At 30.4% G+C, this 18,845-nt stretch overlaps 1 protein-coding gene across 1 annotated transcript; it reads left to right on the plus strand.

The window, feature by feature from the left end:
• The first annotated feature begins 2,922 nt into the window (after positions 1-2,922).
• Positions 2,923-4,773, plus strand: LOC108461411 (cytochrome P450 71D10-like). The gene is made up of 2 exons (XM_017761258.2): positions 2,923-3,955; positions 4,038-4,773. Exons 1-2 carry the CDS (start codon positions 3,062-3,064, stop codon positions 4,680-4,682), a joined length of 1,539 nt encoding a protein of 512 aa, XP_017616747.1. The 5' UTR covers positions 2,923-3,061; the 3' UTR covers positions 4,683-4,773.
• The last annotated feature ends 14,072 nt before the right edge of the window (positions 4,774-18,845 follow it).

Here is an 18,845-nt window from a genome sequence, read left to right on the forward strand (position 1 = left end):
GCACCTAAATGTAATCAGGGGTACAAAAGTACAAACAGGGGCATGAGAGTGCTATCAGGGGTATTAAAGTACAAACAGGGGCACGAGAGTGTAATCAGGGGTACCAAAGTACAAACAGGGGCACGTAAGTGCAATCAAGGGTACCAAAGCACAAACATGCAATTTACTCATTTTTTTTCAAACAGCCCTGATACTCAAATATTCTATAATTTCATATCAGTCCCTATTTGTAATCATTTTACCTCTAATACAAACAATTTTTCATTTAATAAATTTAGTCCCTAAACATCAAAATCATAAAAAATCACTTGTCAGAATATTCTAATCTATCAACAAAACTACATATTTCATCATAAACTTTAAGAAATAGCCTCATTCATTAATGGAAACTTTTATAACATTTAATAGTTTCAAAAATTGGTCCTCGATTTAGATAGACCAAACTGATATGAACTCAAAACATAAAAATTACAAAAAAAGGGCATCAATACGCTTACCAAATCAAAGTTTAAAATTTAAGATTGAAAAACCCTAGCTTTTCCTTTCTTTGCCGTGAACAAGATAAAGAGAAATGAGAATTTTCTTTAAATTTTAGGTTTAAGTTAATATATATACTTATGACATTTTTCTAAATACTTCAACTTTCTTAATTAAGCTTTAATAAATTATAATTAAGCCTAATTAAATCACTTTAATTAAACATAACCTCATCAAATCCCACTAACTACTTTTCCATGGTTTCCATTTAGTCCCTTTAATTTAACTACTCAACCTTTGCAGTTTTCACAATTCAGTCATTTTTACTTATTAAACTATCCAAACAAATAAAATTTTCAACCAAGATTTAATATGACCTTAGAAACCTTGTAAATATACTAATTAAATAATATACAAGAAGTATTTTGTCGAAATTATGGTCTCGAAACCACTGTTTCTGACACCACTGAAAATCAGGCTGTTACAGAGTAGCATGCTGTGACTAGTTGTCCAATTTGAAGACAGAACTTCTTGTTATATTGCATGATAATACCTACCATAGAGGCCGATCCAACTTTTATACGATTAGAAGACAGTTCTTCTTACGTTCAAGAAATCTCCTCAGTGAGGTCCACATGACAGTCCTAACGTGGGGTAGTTAAATTGTCATGCCATCACAAGAGACTATTGATGGAGGCCATAGGTCTTGTTTAGGGACTTTCTCTCACTCAATATTTTAAAAAACATGCAAGGTTTTTAATGTTTGGTTTCGACCATGAATGATCAATATATGCATGACAAGTAAATGTGGCATTCTTCTCTAAACTATATGACATGTGTATCATACATATGCATGAACACACATTTGTAGTCATTTAAATATCATCATATTTATCACATATATAAAAGCATAAAAAATTAAATGACCCTGACTAGCCAAACTTTCCACAATTCCATCCTAAAAAAAATAAAAATTACAAAATTCACCCCAAAGCATACTTTGAGTCTTCTATTTTGCCACCACGAACTTCTAATGCGGTATCAATTCATGTTGCTGATGCAATATTGGTTCATGTTTCTTTTGACAGCCTATTGCGAACGGTCACGGGCTCCCAGGTCTTTTCAATTTCAGCTTTTTTTAATTTTTTTCAGATTTTTCCCTTTGACTTTCCTTTGACCATCGGGTAAATACTAGTGTTGTTTGACACAATGATGATACCATTAAAAAATATTTTTTAAACCTGATGTACTCGTATTTTTCGGATATTTTTATAAAAGTCATACCGATGACACCTAACACAATGACGACACAAAAAAATATTTTCCTTTTAAATGAAATGATGGTTGAATGATTTTGGTATTTGGGGAATGCCGTCTGACACGTTAGTGACACCGACTATACATTGTTGAATTTTTTTATTTTTGTAAATAATTAGTAGTGTGCCTTTTCTAGTAAATAATTTTTTGTAAAAAACCTAATAAATGATAGAAATTACTTGTATTTTTATTTTATATTTAAAATTCAGATAAACCATTATACTTATAATTATAATTAATAAATTACTAAATAAATCATTATGATAATTATAATTTGAAAGTATAACTTCTCTTGTTTTATATTTTCTCCTTAACCAAAACTTTTGTTTTACTGTTAAGGGAAAAATAAAAATTTTAAATTAGAATTACATTTTATTTAGGAAAAATTAAACTAATCATTATTAAAGAAGAAACAGGATTATATATGAAAATGTTAGATTATAAGTTAGATGTTTGAGTTATATAAGTTAGTTGTTTGAGTTACAAAATACTTCTTTAATTATTATCCTAATTTTTTTCTACCAAACTGCTTCTTTATTTATTACCCTATAATGTTTATACTTAATTAATCATTAATAATTTACCCTATAAACCTTTTGTTTCTATTTTATAAAATAGTATTTTTCATATTAAATTTTAACTTTTTAAAAACCTAATAATACAATATATTTTTTTAAATTGATAACTTTCTTTTATAAATTTTATTAGCGTTTTCGTTTTTATAAAATAATATTTTAATTGATATATATAATTAAATTCGTAATACGCTCACTAGTTAAAATAATGAAAGAATAAATTTATTTAAAATTTAAGATTACATCCATTATCTAAATACGTGTAGGAATGAGATTATATTTTATATTATGATTTGTTAATAATAATTGAAAATATAAATTTATTAAATCATCAGTATGTAGCATTATAAATTATAATATAACATTTAACCGACCAAACACATTTGTATCTTAACTAATAATGCAAATCGCATTGCTAATACAAATCACTATATTTTTTAAATTGGATTTGTAATAGAATTAATTAGGTTATCAATTTATTGATTTAATTAGTCTAATTAAAATTTATTAAAATAAAAAATTTTAAAAATCTAATTCAACTGTTTTGGAGTAGTAATTACAATTTGGATGGTTCTAAAAGTTGAGTCAGAGATAAATATCATAACATTGTGTGGTGATGCTTCTCATCAGTGTTTTCTTTTGTTTTACTTCTTTTTCTTGTTTGTTTTATCAAGCTCCTCTTATTTGTGCTAATGGAGTTCGGAATACCCTTATTCCATATATTCATCAGCTTTCTTCTTGTTTTGTTAATTGCAATTCGAAGCGTGAGGAAATCTAAAGCTAGGAGTTTAACTCACAGGTTGATTCCAGGGCCACGGAAATTACCTTTGATCGGAAATCTGCACCAGCTCGCTGGTTCTACTCTACCCCATCGCACCCTGCGTGACTTGGCTACGAAATATGGCGCCGTCATGCACCTGCAACTCGGTCAAGTTTCAACTGTGGTCATTTCTTCTGCAGAAATGGCTGAAGAGATTATGAAAACACATGATATTGTCTTTGCTTCTAGGCCTTTACTTCTTGCGGCCAAGATTATAACTTATGAATGCACTGATATTGTCTTTTCACCATATGGAAAGTATTGGAGAAATCTGCGAAAAATTTGTACATCGGAGCTTCTGAGTGCGTCTCGGGTCGCCTCCTTCCGATCGATAAGAGAAGAGGAAGTGTTGAATCTCGTCAAAACCATAAAATCAAATGATGGGTTGGCTGTGAATCTGAGCCAGAAAGTTTTTTCAATGACTTATGGCATAACAGCGAGGGCAGCCTTTGGTAAGAAATGCAAATATCAAGATTCTTTCATATCAGTTGCTGCGGACCAAACGAAGCTGGTTTCTGGTTTCTTTGTTTCTGAATTTTTTCCTTCACTTCAATTCCTGGATGTTGCTTCGGGTGTGAAGTATAGAGTTGAAAAGACTCATGCAGAAGCTGATAGGATTCTTCAGAGCATTGTTAATGATCACAAAGAAAGTAGAGCAAGAGGCAGAAGTAAAGATGACAGGGAAGATCTGGTTGATCTTCTTTTAAGGCTTCAGGAAGATGACGAATTCCCTTTAACTGATAACAACGTCAAAGCCATCATATTAGTGAGTCCATTATCTTTTACTGGAATTTGGTAATTGTTGTCAAAATTTTATGGCCATAATGTTATTTATAATTTTGTTTTAGGATATTTTCACTGCCGGAAGTGAGACATCTGCATCAACTGTAGAATGGGCATTGTCGGAAATGATTAAAAATCCAAGAGTTATGACAAAAGCACAAGCAGAGGTAAGGCAGGTATTCCAAGGAAAAGGAAATGTGGATGAAACAGGCATTCATCAACTTCAATATCTAAAGTGTGTTATAAAAGAAACCTTAAGACTGCACCCTATTTTACCTTTATTGCTTCCAAGAGAATGTGGCAAGAATTGTGAGATTAATGGATTTGAGATACCTTCCAAGACCAGAGTGATTATCAATGCCTGGGCAATTGGGAGAGATCCAAATCATTGGGCTCAGCCTGAAAAATTTGAGCCTGAAAGGTTTATCAACAGTTCAGTAGATTTCTTGGGAACAAATTTTGAGTTCATTCCATTTGGCGCTGGAAGAAGGATATGTCCAGGCATACTATTTGCAGTGCCAAATCTAGAGCTACCACTTGCCCAACTGTTGTTCCATTTTGATTGGAAGTTGCCGAAGCAAGAAGATATAGATATGACCGAGGAGTTTGCCTTGTCCGTGAGGAGGAAAACTGATCTAGTCTTAGTTCCTACTCCTTACCATGCTTCTATTATCGTTTCCTACAAGCACAAGGAGGATATATTTGTCTAGGCATATCATAGATTAAATTCTGCTCTTAGTCCTTCGTATTTAGTTATTGTATTTTAACTTGATTAAATATTAGTTTTTATAATTTTTTGAATTGGTCACTTTTAGTCGAAACCTAAACAGTAGTAGTTAAATCAGTTTGGTTAAATTTAATTATTCCTATACTATATTTACATATGTAGATTTGATCCATATTCTTCAATTAGATCATTTTAATTCCTGTACTTTTCTAATTTTGATATTTCAATCTTGACACAAGTAATAATAGTTAATCATTAATTAGATTTTTAGTAAGTAATATGCAGAAAAAATAAGCTAATATGGTATTACACATAAGATAATATATCTGGCGCATAAAATTTGGAAATAATAAAACTTATATACTGAAATAAAAATTGTTCCCAGCACTCATCGACACGTAATCGAAATAACATCTACTCGATCTATCTTATGGCATGCTAATTATATTTAACTTTTCCTGAACAATTAATAGGGCAACAACAATTAAATTCCAAATATATTTCAGTTTCACAATTCATCATATTCAATTCATCAATCAAATAATCATTTCACATGCATAATAACATGAATCAATCCAATTCAAAGTTAATTTCACATTTTCATAAATTTACACTATTTTTGAGTATTTTTATAAAATACATACCGGTGCTGTTTGATACAGTGGCGGTACAAAAAATTATTTTCTTTTTAAATGTAATGATAGTTGAATGATTGGGGGGAATTTGGGGAGTGCTGCCTGACATTTCGACAACACCTGTTGTGCAATGTTGAATTTTTATAAAATACATACCGGTGCTGCCTGATACAGTGGCGGTACAAAAAATTATTTTCTTTTTAAATGTAATGATAGCTGAATGATTGGGGGGAATTTGGGGAGTGCTGCGTGACATTTCAACAACACCTGTTGTGCAATGTTGAATTTTTCTATTTACACTGTTTTCGAGTATTTTTATAAAATACATACCGGTGCTGCCTGATGCAGTGGCGGTACAAAAAATTATTTTCTTTTTAAATATAATGATAGCTGAATGATTGGGGGGAATTTGGGGAGTGCTGCCTGACATTTCGACAACACCTGCTGTGCAATGTTGAATTTTTCTATATCTGTACATAATTTGTAGTGTGCCTATTTTAGTAAATAATTTTTTTTGCATTATTAGTGTAAAAAATCTCAATAAATGACAAAGAAATTACTTATAGTTTTATTTTATATTTAAAATTCCATGTCATATACTTAACAGCCACGTCACTGTTTAGTGATTTACTGATTTTGGACTAAAATAAATAAAATAATAAGTTAAATGATTATTTTATAAATTTTAAAAATTAGAGATAATTTAATAAAAAAAATTTAATAGTTGGATGGATATTTATAGAATTTATCCTTAAATTTAAACCGGACACGAAAGCATGGGGACTAGATTTGTTCATGGGTCAAACTGCTCGGCCTGAAGTCCTACCCGAAAAGTGGTAGGGTTTAAGTAAAAATATAAGCCCGAAAAATGAGTTTGAGCAAAATGATATTTTTTACAATTTTATTGTTATTTTTATTATTTTGTTACTCTTTTCTTATTATTTTTCACTATTTTGCTACCATTTCACAATATGTTGTTACTATTTTGTTGTTATTATTTTGATATTGTATAACTCTTATTTTATTATTAATTTTGTTACTATTTTAAAGGTATTTGTTTATTAAGTTGCATCTATTTTAGTGTTATTTAAATATATATATATATATTAAAACATTTATTTTTAATTTGTTAGGAAATATTTATTTTAATATTTTTAGTATTTTTGATGTATTATATTTTAAAAAATATATATATAAAAATAATATAAAAATTAATACAAATGGATCAAACTGAGCTTAAATTTTAGTATTTTTTTATCTAAACCAAATTTAAATAAAATTTTAAACCTATATTTTAAACTCAACATAAATTTAATAAACGAACTTAAAATTTTAATTGGATAATAGGAGCCACGTAGTTATGAAGGTCATTGATTTCGATGCCTACCCACCTTATTAAGAAACCATGTAGTGCTGAAGATCATTTATTATGATGCCTACCAACGTTATTAAGAAACCATGTAGTTCTGAAGATCATTGATTTCAATCCCTACCCCCATTATTAAGAAAGAGAGTCGCAAATAATTGAAGACACTGGACTGACAACGGCAATTTTCATTGATCGAGAAAGTGGTAGCAGAGGGAGGTAATCAATCAAAAGTTGAATGTAAATGGCAGAGAGGGGTAATCAATCAAAAGTTGAATGTAAATGGTCTTTTTATCCCATGGTGCTAGTGGTCAATCTCAAATTGACAAAAAGGAAAAGTTATGAACCAGGTGGTTAGCAAAAATTAGAGCAAATTGGGATTAACTATCCACTTAGTCACGCAACGTTATCAAAATGAAATTTTGTAATTCTGTTATTTAAATTTTAGAATGATTTTATTTTAATTATTCAAGCATTAATTGTATAATTTAAATTATGTTTATACTTTGATTTTACTCATTCAATTTTTAAATTTTTTTTAAAATATTGATAGAGGTAAAAGAAAAACATTAAAGATTGAAATGAAAAGCAACAGAAACTAAAATAATATATTAAAATTTGTTAAATTGTATATGTTATCCTCTTTCAGAAGTTATGATTTTTTAATATTAGAATCTTAAATTTCAAAACATCAAAATCAATTAAATAAAGGGATAAATCTCAAAATTATATATGAACTATAGTTTAATACGCAATTGTATATATGAACTTTAATTTTGTGCAATTTTATAATGAAATTTTAATTTGATTCAATTCTTGTAAATTATTAACACAATTATTGGTATAACATCATTTTATGTTTACATAAATAATTGTATTTATCCAATATAAAAATAAATTGATGTATTTATTTTTTTAAATGTGAATTATTAAATCAAAATTGAAGTTTCTAGTATACATTTGAACCACAATTAGAGTTTCATGTGTATAATTGCACCAAATCAAAATTCATGTATAATTTTGAGATTTATCCTTTAAATAAATTATTAAAACTTTTTATCATTGATACTGTCAACCGATTTGTTACTATAATATCAGAACTAATTAAATTAATTAATTTAATCCTTCTAAAATTTATTTTATATTTCCATATCAAAATAACTCAAATAACTCATATTTAATAATTGTTTATGGAACTAAATTTATTATTATTATATTATCTTAAATCCTCCCTTAAAAGTAAAGCAAAATTCCTTTTGATTAAAAAATTAATTAATTTTACCTTTCTATTCCTAACAAAACCATTTTTTTAATTACAATAGATTTTTGCTTTGCTTTTAGCGAAGCATGAATTAAAATCATATAATCAAAAAAATTTAAATTTTATTGACAATTATTAAATATGAGTTATAGGAGTTGATTTAATTTAAAAGTAGAAAATAAAATTTTAAATTTTATATGGAGATTAAATTAATTAATTTAGGCTTGTTTGTTTATTAAGAAAATATTTTCCGAAAATGATTTCTGGAAAATAATTTACTTTTCTAGAAATGATTTACATTTCTGGCGTTTGGATGAACCTGTATAAAATATTTTCTGTTATTTGGCAGATTTCCTGAAAATATTTTTCAAAAAGCTGTTTTAAATTAAACAAATATATATTTAAGAATTTATTATCTTTTCATGGTTTAATTGAGTTTATTATATATATATATATATATATATATATATATATTAATAAATTTATATTTAAAATTACTTTTACATATCTTGCAAGGATTTATTTATATAAATAAATAAATCAAATTAAATATATAATAATATTCAATTATTAAACTAGAATATTAACCGTCATAATTTGAAAACAACCAAAGTCAAATAAATTATTTGTAATTGTTATTTAAAAATGTTATTTACAATTCCTGGATGCGATTACACAACACTATCATGTTCCAAGAAACTAAATTGGCCTGCTTCTCAATGTTTGCTTCACCAAAAATCACAAACAATTCTTGAAAACTTTACATGAATTTTTTCTACAGGTAATTTTAGACTACACATCATACACTGGCAGTCGCTCTTCGATAGAAACACGGCAAATTGGGTACCTTTTACACTTCTCACAGCATGTATTGAGATGCAAATTAGTCAGATAAAAAAGAATGCATGATTCCACATCCTTTGATAATAAATGTAATATTATGCATGGTCATAAGACAAAGGTTACAATTTTGTAAGTAATTACCATAAACATACATACATGAGAAGTTATGATGCCTTAGCCGTAGATTTAGGAGATATACCAACGCATTAATCATTACTGATAGAGCACGTGATAGCCAGAATGAACGAACTTTAGCAATATTTATGGGGATGGATAGATATGAATACCTGCAGAGGCCATGATGCCTACATGGGAGGAGGACTATGTTGATTTGTTCTTCGAAGCAAACTCTACAGAGAATCTTTTTCTGACAGATTCATTAAATTAACAAGTAAGCAATACCATAGATAACGGCTCAACAGTTATAATAACTAGGTTAGAACTTATGTTTTCCCCTGAAATATACATTTTTGAAGTCTTTCAAACTTCTGCTGGCTAAACTCGGTGATTTTGGCCTGCTCACGGACTACAACTTTTAATCTCCAAATCTGTATTTAAAGGAAATGAAGATTTTATCAATACAACATCATTAGATGGTAAACAGGATTTCACATATTATATAGCCATCAAGTTGGACAAAAACAATTGCAAAAATAAAGTAGAATTCAATTAAATTTCATTAAAAAAAAAACTTAAACTAAAGCATAAGCGTATACTTTTACGATTTGAAGATAACAAGTACTGGCCTCTTCAACCAGATCTGATTTAGGCATTTTCTTCACAGAATCAGGTGAGAAAGTGTTATATCTGAACGTTAAGAGGATGAAAGATAAGATTAGCATAGAGACAAGAAGAGGAAAAAATCTGTTACAATCTCTCATCTCTGTAATACTCAAGAAGCCCCGTAGCATGCAATAGAAGCAACTGGTACTTATGATGAGAACACACAAGCATTGTTGATAAATTCAGCATAACAACAATAACTCATCATGTAGCCTCCATTGTTTAGTTTCCAATGCTTTTTAAAACATTCTTTACATCCAAGAATTGAAAGCAAAGATTATACATTTCTAGAATGTAACTCACAAGATGTAGAAAATACTTTAAACAATAATACTCGAATAAAGAAGACTATAATTTGAAACAACATGAAGGGCATTATAACCGAAACAAGCACATGATTAACTTCATCCACAAAAATATCCAGTAATTAAAATCTTACTTTTATCCCTAGATCATGTGGATTAAGAATAGCTATATAAACCTCAAAGTTTGCCGAAGAACCAGGCAATGGTTGAACATTAATGCCCTACTTCTTTTCATCCAAATGAAATGCTGCCAAAGCCCTCTGGCAAAGTATTTCAAGTTCATCAATGTACTCATTACCACCATAGTACCTGCAATAAACAAAAAGATAATTGGCTGCTAAATCAAAACCAAAAATAGAATTAAATCTCTTTTCACTTTGGTCAATTATACATAGTATATACCTTTTACCAGGTAGTCTTTCGGAATACTTGTTTGGGAGGCATGGCCCAACTACCTCCATCAGAGAACAGGATGTAAACCATCAATCTGCCCCCTTAAAACACACAATAACAGAAGCTTTTCAGTTTACAAATTATAGAACCATAAATTTCCGTTATCAACATCCATGAGATAGTCAAGCATTGAACATTGCTTCTCACAGAAATGCAAATTCTTAAGCAACTAGCAATTCTAATTTCAAAACACTGCAATTAGTAAAAGACCTAAATGGAAATTTCTTCATCCAAACTTGTATCAGGTAGTATTAACCATAACAAAAAGGTTTTTCTCAAATCTATAATCTATAATAACAACCACACAAACACTGAAACAAAAGGAATGCAGCTTCAATTCTGAATCAAATTCACAACAAATTAAAACAAAAAAAAAAAGAATCAAAGAAGAATTAAAACAGATTAAGTGAGCTTTTCAAGTGAAACAAATCTAAACAAGTTAAAAAGAACAAAAAAAGAATATTAAAACGAGTTAAGATTATCACCTTGGCTGTCTCGGAGCGATTCAAATCAAAATTCCAGGGTTTAATTTTCATTAAAATGGAAAAGATAGATGTAGATGGGGATGGTGACTCTAAATATATATGTCGATTGGTGGTGCAGTAACCATTTTGACAACGAAAGGTGAAGATGAGGAAAATTAAAGATGAACGCCTGCGTTTAGTGTTGAGAATCATTGTTGGTTGACAGCAAGCAGAAGATCAGGGTGTCAAGGATGGGGGAAGGAGAAGGGGAAGAGGAAGGGAAGAACATGTGTTCAGAGTTCTTGGCTTCTTTTCCTGAAAATGTCTTACCGATATAAAAACGGTAAGACATTTTCCCAAATAAAGGCTTCATTTCCCGTGTTTTGTAATTCATTTTATGTTAAGAAATTCTTTTCAGTCAAACAAACATTGGAAAAGGCTGAAAAGCTTTTCCGAAAAATGATTTCATGGCAAACAAATGGAGCCTTAATGTATTTCAATATTATAGTAATAAATCAACCGACACTATAAGAGATAAAAATTTTCAAGAATTTATTTAATTAGTTTTTGATTTTTTGAAATTTAAAATTTTAATATTGAGAAAAAAATTAGAACTTTTGAAAGGGTAAACAAGCTAAAATTTGACATTATTTTATGTATTTTTTGAGTTTCAATAAATTTTTTATTTTAATCTTTCATTTTTTTACCCTACTAATATTTTTTTGTCGGTTGACTGTTAGCTCGATTGACATCAGTTTTGTCGTCAGTGCAGGAGAACATGGGTTCGAATGCTCTGAAGCATATTATTCTCCTATCTAAGTGTTGGGGAGGGGCTATGGGTAGTTTTAAGCTTTATATTAAAAAAAGAGTAGATTTAATAAGAACTTATAATGAGTTTAATGTTTAAAAAAGAAAAAAGAGAACCAAAATAATGTCATTGGAAACCATCATGGGCATCTTTTATAATTGACCCAAATAAATTTATTTATCAAAATGATTCAAGTACAAAATATTCTACGAAACTGAACTGGTGTTCGCAATGAAAACGCCAACACTTATTTAAATATTATTATTTTTTCTTTTTTTTAATCTTTAAATATTCGTATTTTTAAGTGTATTTGAAAAAAATACATACAGGTACCGGTGAACCCAATGCCAACATAAAAAAAGTATTCTTTATGGATCGCACAATCATGAGACAATGATTATAGAATGATAGAGAGCGATGACGGCAATCAAATGGCCGGCACCAACATACTCTGTAAAAAATAGGTAAATTTCGTACAAAAATTTATACCGGCTATTTTCATATATAATCATTTTATTTAGATCAATTTTAAGAAAAAGATGTCATTGGTGTTAAAAAAATAGATAACCAAAATAATACGAAATTCAAAATTTACAATTTGGATGGTCCTAAAAGTTGAGTCAAAGATATATATTATAACATTTTGAGGTGATGCTTCTCATCAGTGTTTTCTTTTGTTTTCATTCTTTTTGTTTTCTGTTTTTGCAAGCTCCTCTTATTTGTGCTAATGGAGTTCAGAATACCCTTATTCCATATATTCATCAGCTTTCTTCTTGTTTTGTTAATGGCAATTCGAAGCATGAGGAAATCTAAAGCTAGGAGTTTAACTCAAAGGTTGATTCTAGGGCCATGGAAATTACCTTTGATCGGAAATTTGTACCAGCTCACCGGTCCTGCTCACCCATTGCACCCCGCGTGACTTGGCTATGAAATATGGCGCCGTCATACACTTGCAACTTGGTCAAATTTCAACTGTGGTCATTTCTTCTGCAGAAATGACTGAAGAGATTATGAAAACACATTATATTGTCTTTGCTTCTAGGCCTTTACTCGTTGCGGCCAAGATTATAACTTATGAATGCACTGATATTATCTTTTCACCATATGGACAGTATTGGAGAAATCTGCAAAAAAATTGCACATCGGAGCTTCTGAGTGCGTCTTGGGTCGCCTCCTTCCGATTGATAAGAGAAGAGGAAGTGTTGAATCTCGTCGAAACCATAATATCAAACGATGGGTTGGCTATGAATCTGAGCCAAAAAAAATTTTCAATGACTTATGGCATAACAACGAGGGTGGCCTTTGGCAAGAAATGCAAATATCAAGATTCTTTCATACCAGTTGTTGCAGAGAAAGCAAAGCTAGTTTCTAGTTTCTTTGTTTCTGAATTTTTTCCTTCACTTCAATTCTTGGATGTTGTTTCGGGTATATGTAAGCACAAATCACGGTTTAAACAAAATTTAAGTAGCCAAAAAATCAAACAGAAATACTTTCAGCCATTGTCCAAACTAAAATGTTAGTATGTTCTCATAGTAAATTGCATATGTAACTGTGGTTTTGGTCATTTTCATTTAACTTATGAATGCATGTGAATATATTAGCTAGACTTGTGAGTTATCAAAGCATGTATACATTGTTAGTCTTGACGAATTATTGTAAAATGAATTATTTGTATATAAGTTGAGTGTAGTTATACGTAAGAGTATATGCTGGTTATGATTTAATGAAGCGTGAATATGTTATTGTGACTTGGTTAGAATATGGATGTGAATGTGTTATAGCATCCTCTTGTTTAACCCACCCTCTTTAACCATTGTAGATATTTAGCATTTGTTGTGTGTGCGATGTTGTAACAACTCATTTTTTAGTAGTGTCGGAAACAGTGGTTTTAGGGCCACCAAATCTGACGAGTAAGTTCATAAATATTATTATTCAAATGTGATTTTAAAAAAGGTTTTTGATTTGATAATTTAAGTTATATAAGCGATTTATTAAGTTCAAGTAGTAAGACCCTAAGGTCAAGTGGTTTTAGGAAATGAGGTATCGGGACCTCATTTCTATAAATCAAACCATAAATATTTTTATAAATATTTACGAAGTGTCATTAAAAAATTTTAAAGTTTCATTGAAAAATTTTAAAGTTTCGATAGTTAATTAATTAAAAAGGACTAAATCGTAAAAGATGTAAAATTTAATGGCTATAACATTATTTGTATCTAATGGATATAAAAGCATGAAATGAGGGCCTAAAGTAGTAATTCAACCAATTTAGAGGATAGTGAATGAACATGGCTTGGCATTTGGTGAAATTTGGTTGAGTTTTTAAGGGTAAAATGGTAATTTGATAATTAAATTAAATGAAATAAAACCAAAATGTTTTATCATCATTTCCATGTATTCTTCATTGAAATTGAAAGAAGAAAAACTCCATGGGAGGATTTGAAGCTTTGGCTTTCTCTTTGTAGATGTATGTAAGTCCGTTTTTAATAATTTTTATGTTTTTGAGATCGTTGCGACTAGGTCCAGCTAGCCCTTTCCTTCGATTTTGAAACTGTTAAAGATTATGAATGTGTCTATTGATGAATATATGTGATTTTAGTTATTAAATGATGAATTTTATATATTGGTTGATATTTAGAAGTATTTTCTTAAGTAATTTTGATGAATTTTTCGATTAGGGACTAAATTGTTGAAATAGTAAAAATACAAGGATTTGATGTAAATTTATTATAAATGTGAGTTTTTTTGTGTGCAATGAATATTCATCTGATGTGAATTGACATTAAAAATGGTTAATTTGCATGTTTTAGGCTTAGGGACTAAATTGAATAAAAGTAAAATTTTAGGGGAAATTTTGTAAAAATGTCAAAATGACTAAATTGCATAAAATACATTATTTCACTATCTAAATTAATAGATTAAATAAAATTACTAATTTAGATCAAGATCGAGTAGAAAATCGAGGAGAATAGAAAATTACCAAAATGCCCCTATACTTGTTATTTCTGCAAATTAGCCAGGTAAGTTCGTATGAAATGAATTCTGTATAATTCTGATTAATTGAATGTTAGTATGTGATTCTATTGTGATTGAATCAATATATATATGTTATTATACAATTTATCGAGTAAAGAGACAGTGGAAATTCAACGACGTACGACGACTATCGAGCCTCGTTTGAACCTTAGGAATATATAGGATACAAATGAAATGTCATTAGGGTTACCATGTTTCGGGTGCTGGTTTTGAATGTCCTACCGGTGGCTAAGTTCTGGCATGTGTTGTTGATACTTGACAGCTTGTGTGAGCAGACCCAGGTTACCATGTTTTGGGTGCTGGTATTGAATGTCCTACCAATGGCTGAGGTTCGACATTAGTTGCGGATACTCAAAAGCTTGTGTGAGCAACATAATGTAGTTTACATTCCAACTGACAACTTGTGTGAGCATGCCCATTCTACAGTTCGTGTGAGCTACGACTATATGTTTTGCACACTTTGTGTGAGCTTTCCAACGTATTCCTTATTATTCTAAGCGGTTCAACAAGTATAAAAAGGGAAGGAACGATAAGTATTCAAATAACTTATGTCATGAATTTATGAAAATCAATAAAAAGGTAATGTTCAATGAAAGTATGTTTACGCTCATGAAATTGAAGATTTCAAATGATGTTGTTATGTATATGACTTACCTTATGTTATTTCAATTGATTTATGAGTTAATGCTCTAACATGAGTTGTAGATGATGCTTAGGCTTGTGCTAAGCTTATGATTGGATTATATCATGCTCAGTCTTAATGAAATACATTGAAACGGTAAGTGTTCAATTGGTAATATGCTTATGTACATGAAAATGTGGTATAAATTAAAAGTATGTAATTTCTTATGAAATGGTTTATCATGTGGTTGATTTCAAAAGAGCTATGTTAAATGCACTAGCCTGCAGTCATGGTTGATGTTATGCTTATGTATTGTATTATACAAAGGAAACGGGTATGAAAAGGTAAAGAAATTGCTAAGTTCATAGTTAAAATGAAATATGATGAAACAAAAGGGAATGATGAGTTAAAAGATGTACTTGTATGTGTGAAGTTTACATATGTTATGGATGAATATACCTAGTTCATGAACAAATATGTTAATTAATGAATTGATGTTGTTATTTAAGCTAAAGTAAGTAAATGGAAAGGTTTAAAGTCTTATGAAATCATACTATGCTAGAATGATATATATATATATATATATGGTATTGATAGACTTATTCCATTGTGAGTTAATGATTATAGTTCGATAAAGATTGAGGCATTAGTATAAGTTTATATTTAACCTAAAATGTTCATTATTGAAATGGAATGCTATGTTTAAGTTTATATGAGTTTACTAAGCATACATTGCTTACATAGTTATTTTCCTTTACCTTACAGATTATCGGAAGCTCGATCGGGTTGGAAGCTAGTCGGAGATCCATCACATTATCCATTGACTTTATTAATAAATTTTTATGCTTTAGTCACAATTATAATGACATGTATAGGTGTTTTTGTGCTTGATGATAAGATCACTATTTTGGCTTGTAAATGTGGCTTTATGATTGATGACATTTTGGCATTTTTGGGCTTAATGGCTAATGTTGAAATGGTTTAGTGATGATGTAACAGCCCGTTTTAGGGTCAAGTTAAAATAGTAATTTCAGGACCACAAATCTGAAGTAGAAATAATTATTGTGACATTATTTTAAGGTCTACTGTATGATTGAATGATTGCGTGAAAATTTTGTTAAGAAATTTTATCGATAAGGTGTCTAATTTGACTAAGAGGACTAATTTGTAATATGTGTAAAATGTGTGTTCTAAAAGTTAGAGGTGTCTAATTGCTATGAAATTTTAAATTGGAGGTCCTTAAATGGTAATTAGACCATTATACTTTAAGTTGGACAAAAATGAACATGGTAAGGTGAAATTTCAAAGTTTGGCATTAAGGGCATTTTGGTCATTTGGCTAATAAAGACAAAATTTAACACATAAAAGATGTCATCTTCTCAAAATAGTCCCCCATGGCTGAAATTCACAAGGCTCTCCATAGCTAGGGTTTTCCAAGCTTTCAAGCTCGACTGTAAGTCCGTTCTTGTCCTGTTTTTAATTATTTTTATGTTTTTGATATCCTTGTAACCTAATCTAGCTATTTCAAGGACTAATTTGAAAGAAAGATAAAGTTTAAAATTTTAACCATGTTAGATATTTGTGTATTTTGATTTCTAATGGTAGAAAATACATGTTTGGTGTTAGATAAACAACTTTTGCTAAGTGATTTTCAGTAAAAATGTTAAAAATGACTTATTTGTAAAAGTTATAAAATGAGTAGTAAAAGTGTGATTAAGTGGAAAATGTGGGTTGATATGAGTATAAAAATGATTCAGCTAGGCTTGGGTTTTGAAGAAACTGAATACATTTCATTTTACAAGCCTAGGGACTAAATCGTAAAAATGTGAAACATTAGGAGAAAAATGTAATTTTTTCCAATATATGATTTTTAGGCCAAATTGAATAATGTGAGTATTAAATGAGTTAATTTTTTTATTATAGATTAAGAAAAACGAGGTTAGGACCTAGATCAGAGAAAAATAAATTGTTTGACGATTAAATCCAATTCTACTATTTTCGTACTGAGGTAAGTTTGTATGTAAATAATGCAATGTTATATTTATGTTTTAAATGCTTTAATATTGCATGAATTGTGTGATTGACTCTTTGGGTGTATTCGACAAAGTTTCAACAAGCGAGAAATCTCGATTGAACTTTAGGAATAGAATAGGATACGAGTGACATGTCACTAGGAACCCATGTGTATATGTGTTTCCATGATCCGGGTGCTGGTCTCGTACATCCTACCAGTGGCTGGGTATTCTGGCATATGTTACGAATACCTGACAACTTGTGTGAGCAGCACTGTGTAGCTACGTCCTGACCGACAGCTTTTGTGAGTGGGCCCATGAATAGCTCGAGAGCGAGCCTATATGTGTTGTAAGATATGAGGTAGCTTTAGCTACATATATGGCACTTATGTGTGAGATTTTTCGAGTGTCCAATAATATTCCAAATGTTCAACGGAAATGTCAAAGATGTGAAAGGATGGGGCTATGTTACGAGTTGGTTCAGGTATGTACATAGAACTCATAAGTAATAAACTCGATGAGTGATGAACTCTTGGTAAGGTTGTGATTGAGCAAGTTATGACTATGAGATTTTAGTAACACTTATGTTATCTCACATTATATAAATTGCATGATTAAGGTGTTGTTAAGATGCTTGTTATTTGCATATGAACTTACTAAGCTATATAGCTTACTCCCATTTCTTTCCCTTGCCTTATAGTGTTACCAAGCTAGCTCGGGTTCAGAGATTATCAAAGATCCATTCACACTATCAACAATTACTTTGGTATTAATGAATTCAACATTTTGAGTTATGACATGTATAAGGGACTTGGTCATTTTGTTATGTGTCATAATTGTTTTGGCCAAATGTGTTGGCTTATATTGGTTAGAAGTTCATTTTGTATAAGGCCATTTGAAATGAGCAAATATTGGTTACAAATATATTCTTGTAATGATGCATTTCATGAATGATGTGTCGATGTCTTGGTTGTGGATGTTTGGTTGTATGTATATGCTTGGATTGGTGCTATGTTATGTTGTTTAGTGTGTGCTTTAAAGGGTGAGAAAATTTCTTGGTAAATAGCCTTATCTTTGTCCACATGGGTAGACACACGGGTGTGTGTCTAAGTGCCCTACGGGCATGTGTTTAGGCCATGTGTCCCTTGCACCTTAATTTTAAAAAACAGAATGTTCAGAATTGAGCACAAGGGCAGAGACACGGGCGTATGTCTCAGCCGTGTGGATGGCACGGCCTTGAACACGGGAGTGTGCCTTGGCTGTGTGAAGTCTGCACCTATTTTGTGAAAATTAATTTCCAACACGGCCTAGCACACGGGCGTGTGACTTGGCCGTGTGATCTTAATTTGTTCATGAGTTACAAGTCAGAGAGTTATACGGGGTCGGAACACAGGCGTGTGTGACCACACGGCCTACCCACACAGGCGTGTCTTACGGGTGTGTGACCCCTTTTTAGTGGAAAATTTTTAAGTTTTGTAAAATTTTCTAAAGTTCTCAGTTTGGTCCCGAATCACTTCCAATGCACGTTTTTGGCCTTGTAGGCCCGTATCAGGGACTT

Source organism: Gossypium arboreum, chromosome 13 (genome assembly GCF_025698485.1).
Source record: "Gossypium arboreum isolate Shixiya-1 chromosome 13, ASM2569848v2, whole genome shotgun sequence".
Classification (NCBI taxonomy): Eukaryota; Viridiplantae; Streptophyta; class Magnoliopsida; order Malvales; family Malvaceae; genus Gossypium; species Gossypium arboreum.

Bases quoted from the DNA above. Each gene is read 5' to 3' on its own strand.
- LOC108461411 (XM_017761258.2), top strand. From the start codon at position 3,062: ATGGAGTTCGGAATACCCTTATTCCATATATTCATCAGCTTTCTTCTT. The intron at 3,956-4,037 runs GTGAGTCCATTA...ATTTTGTTTTAG, and splicing joins ACGTCAAAGCCATCATATTA to GATATTTTCACTGCCGGAAG.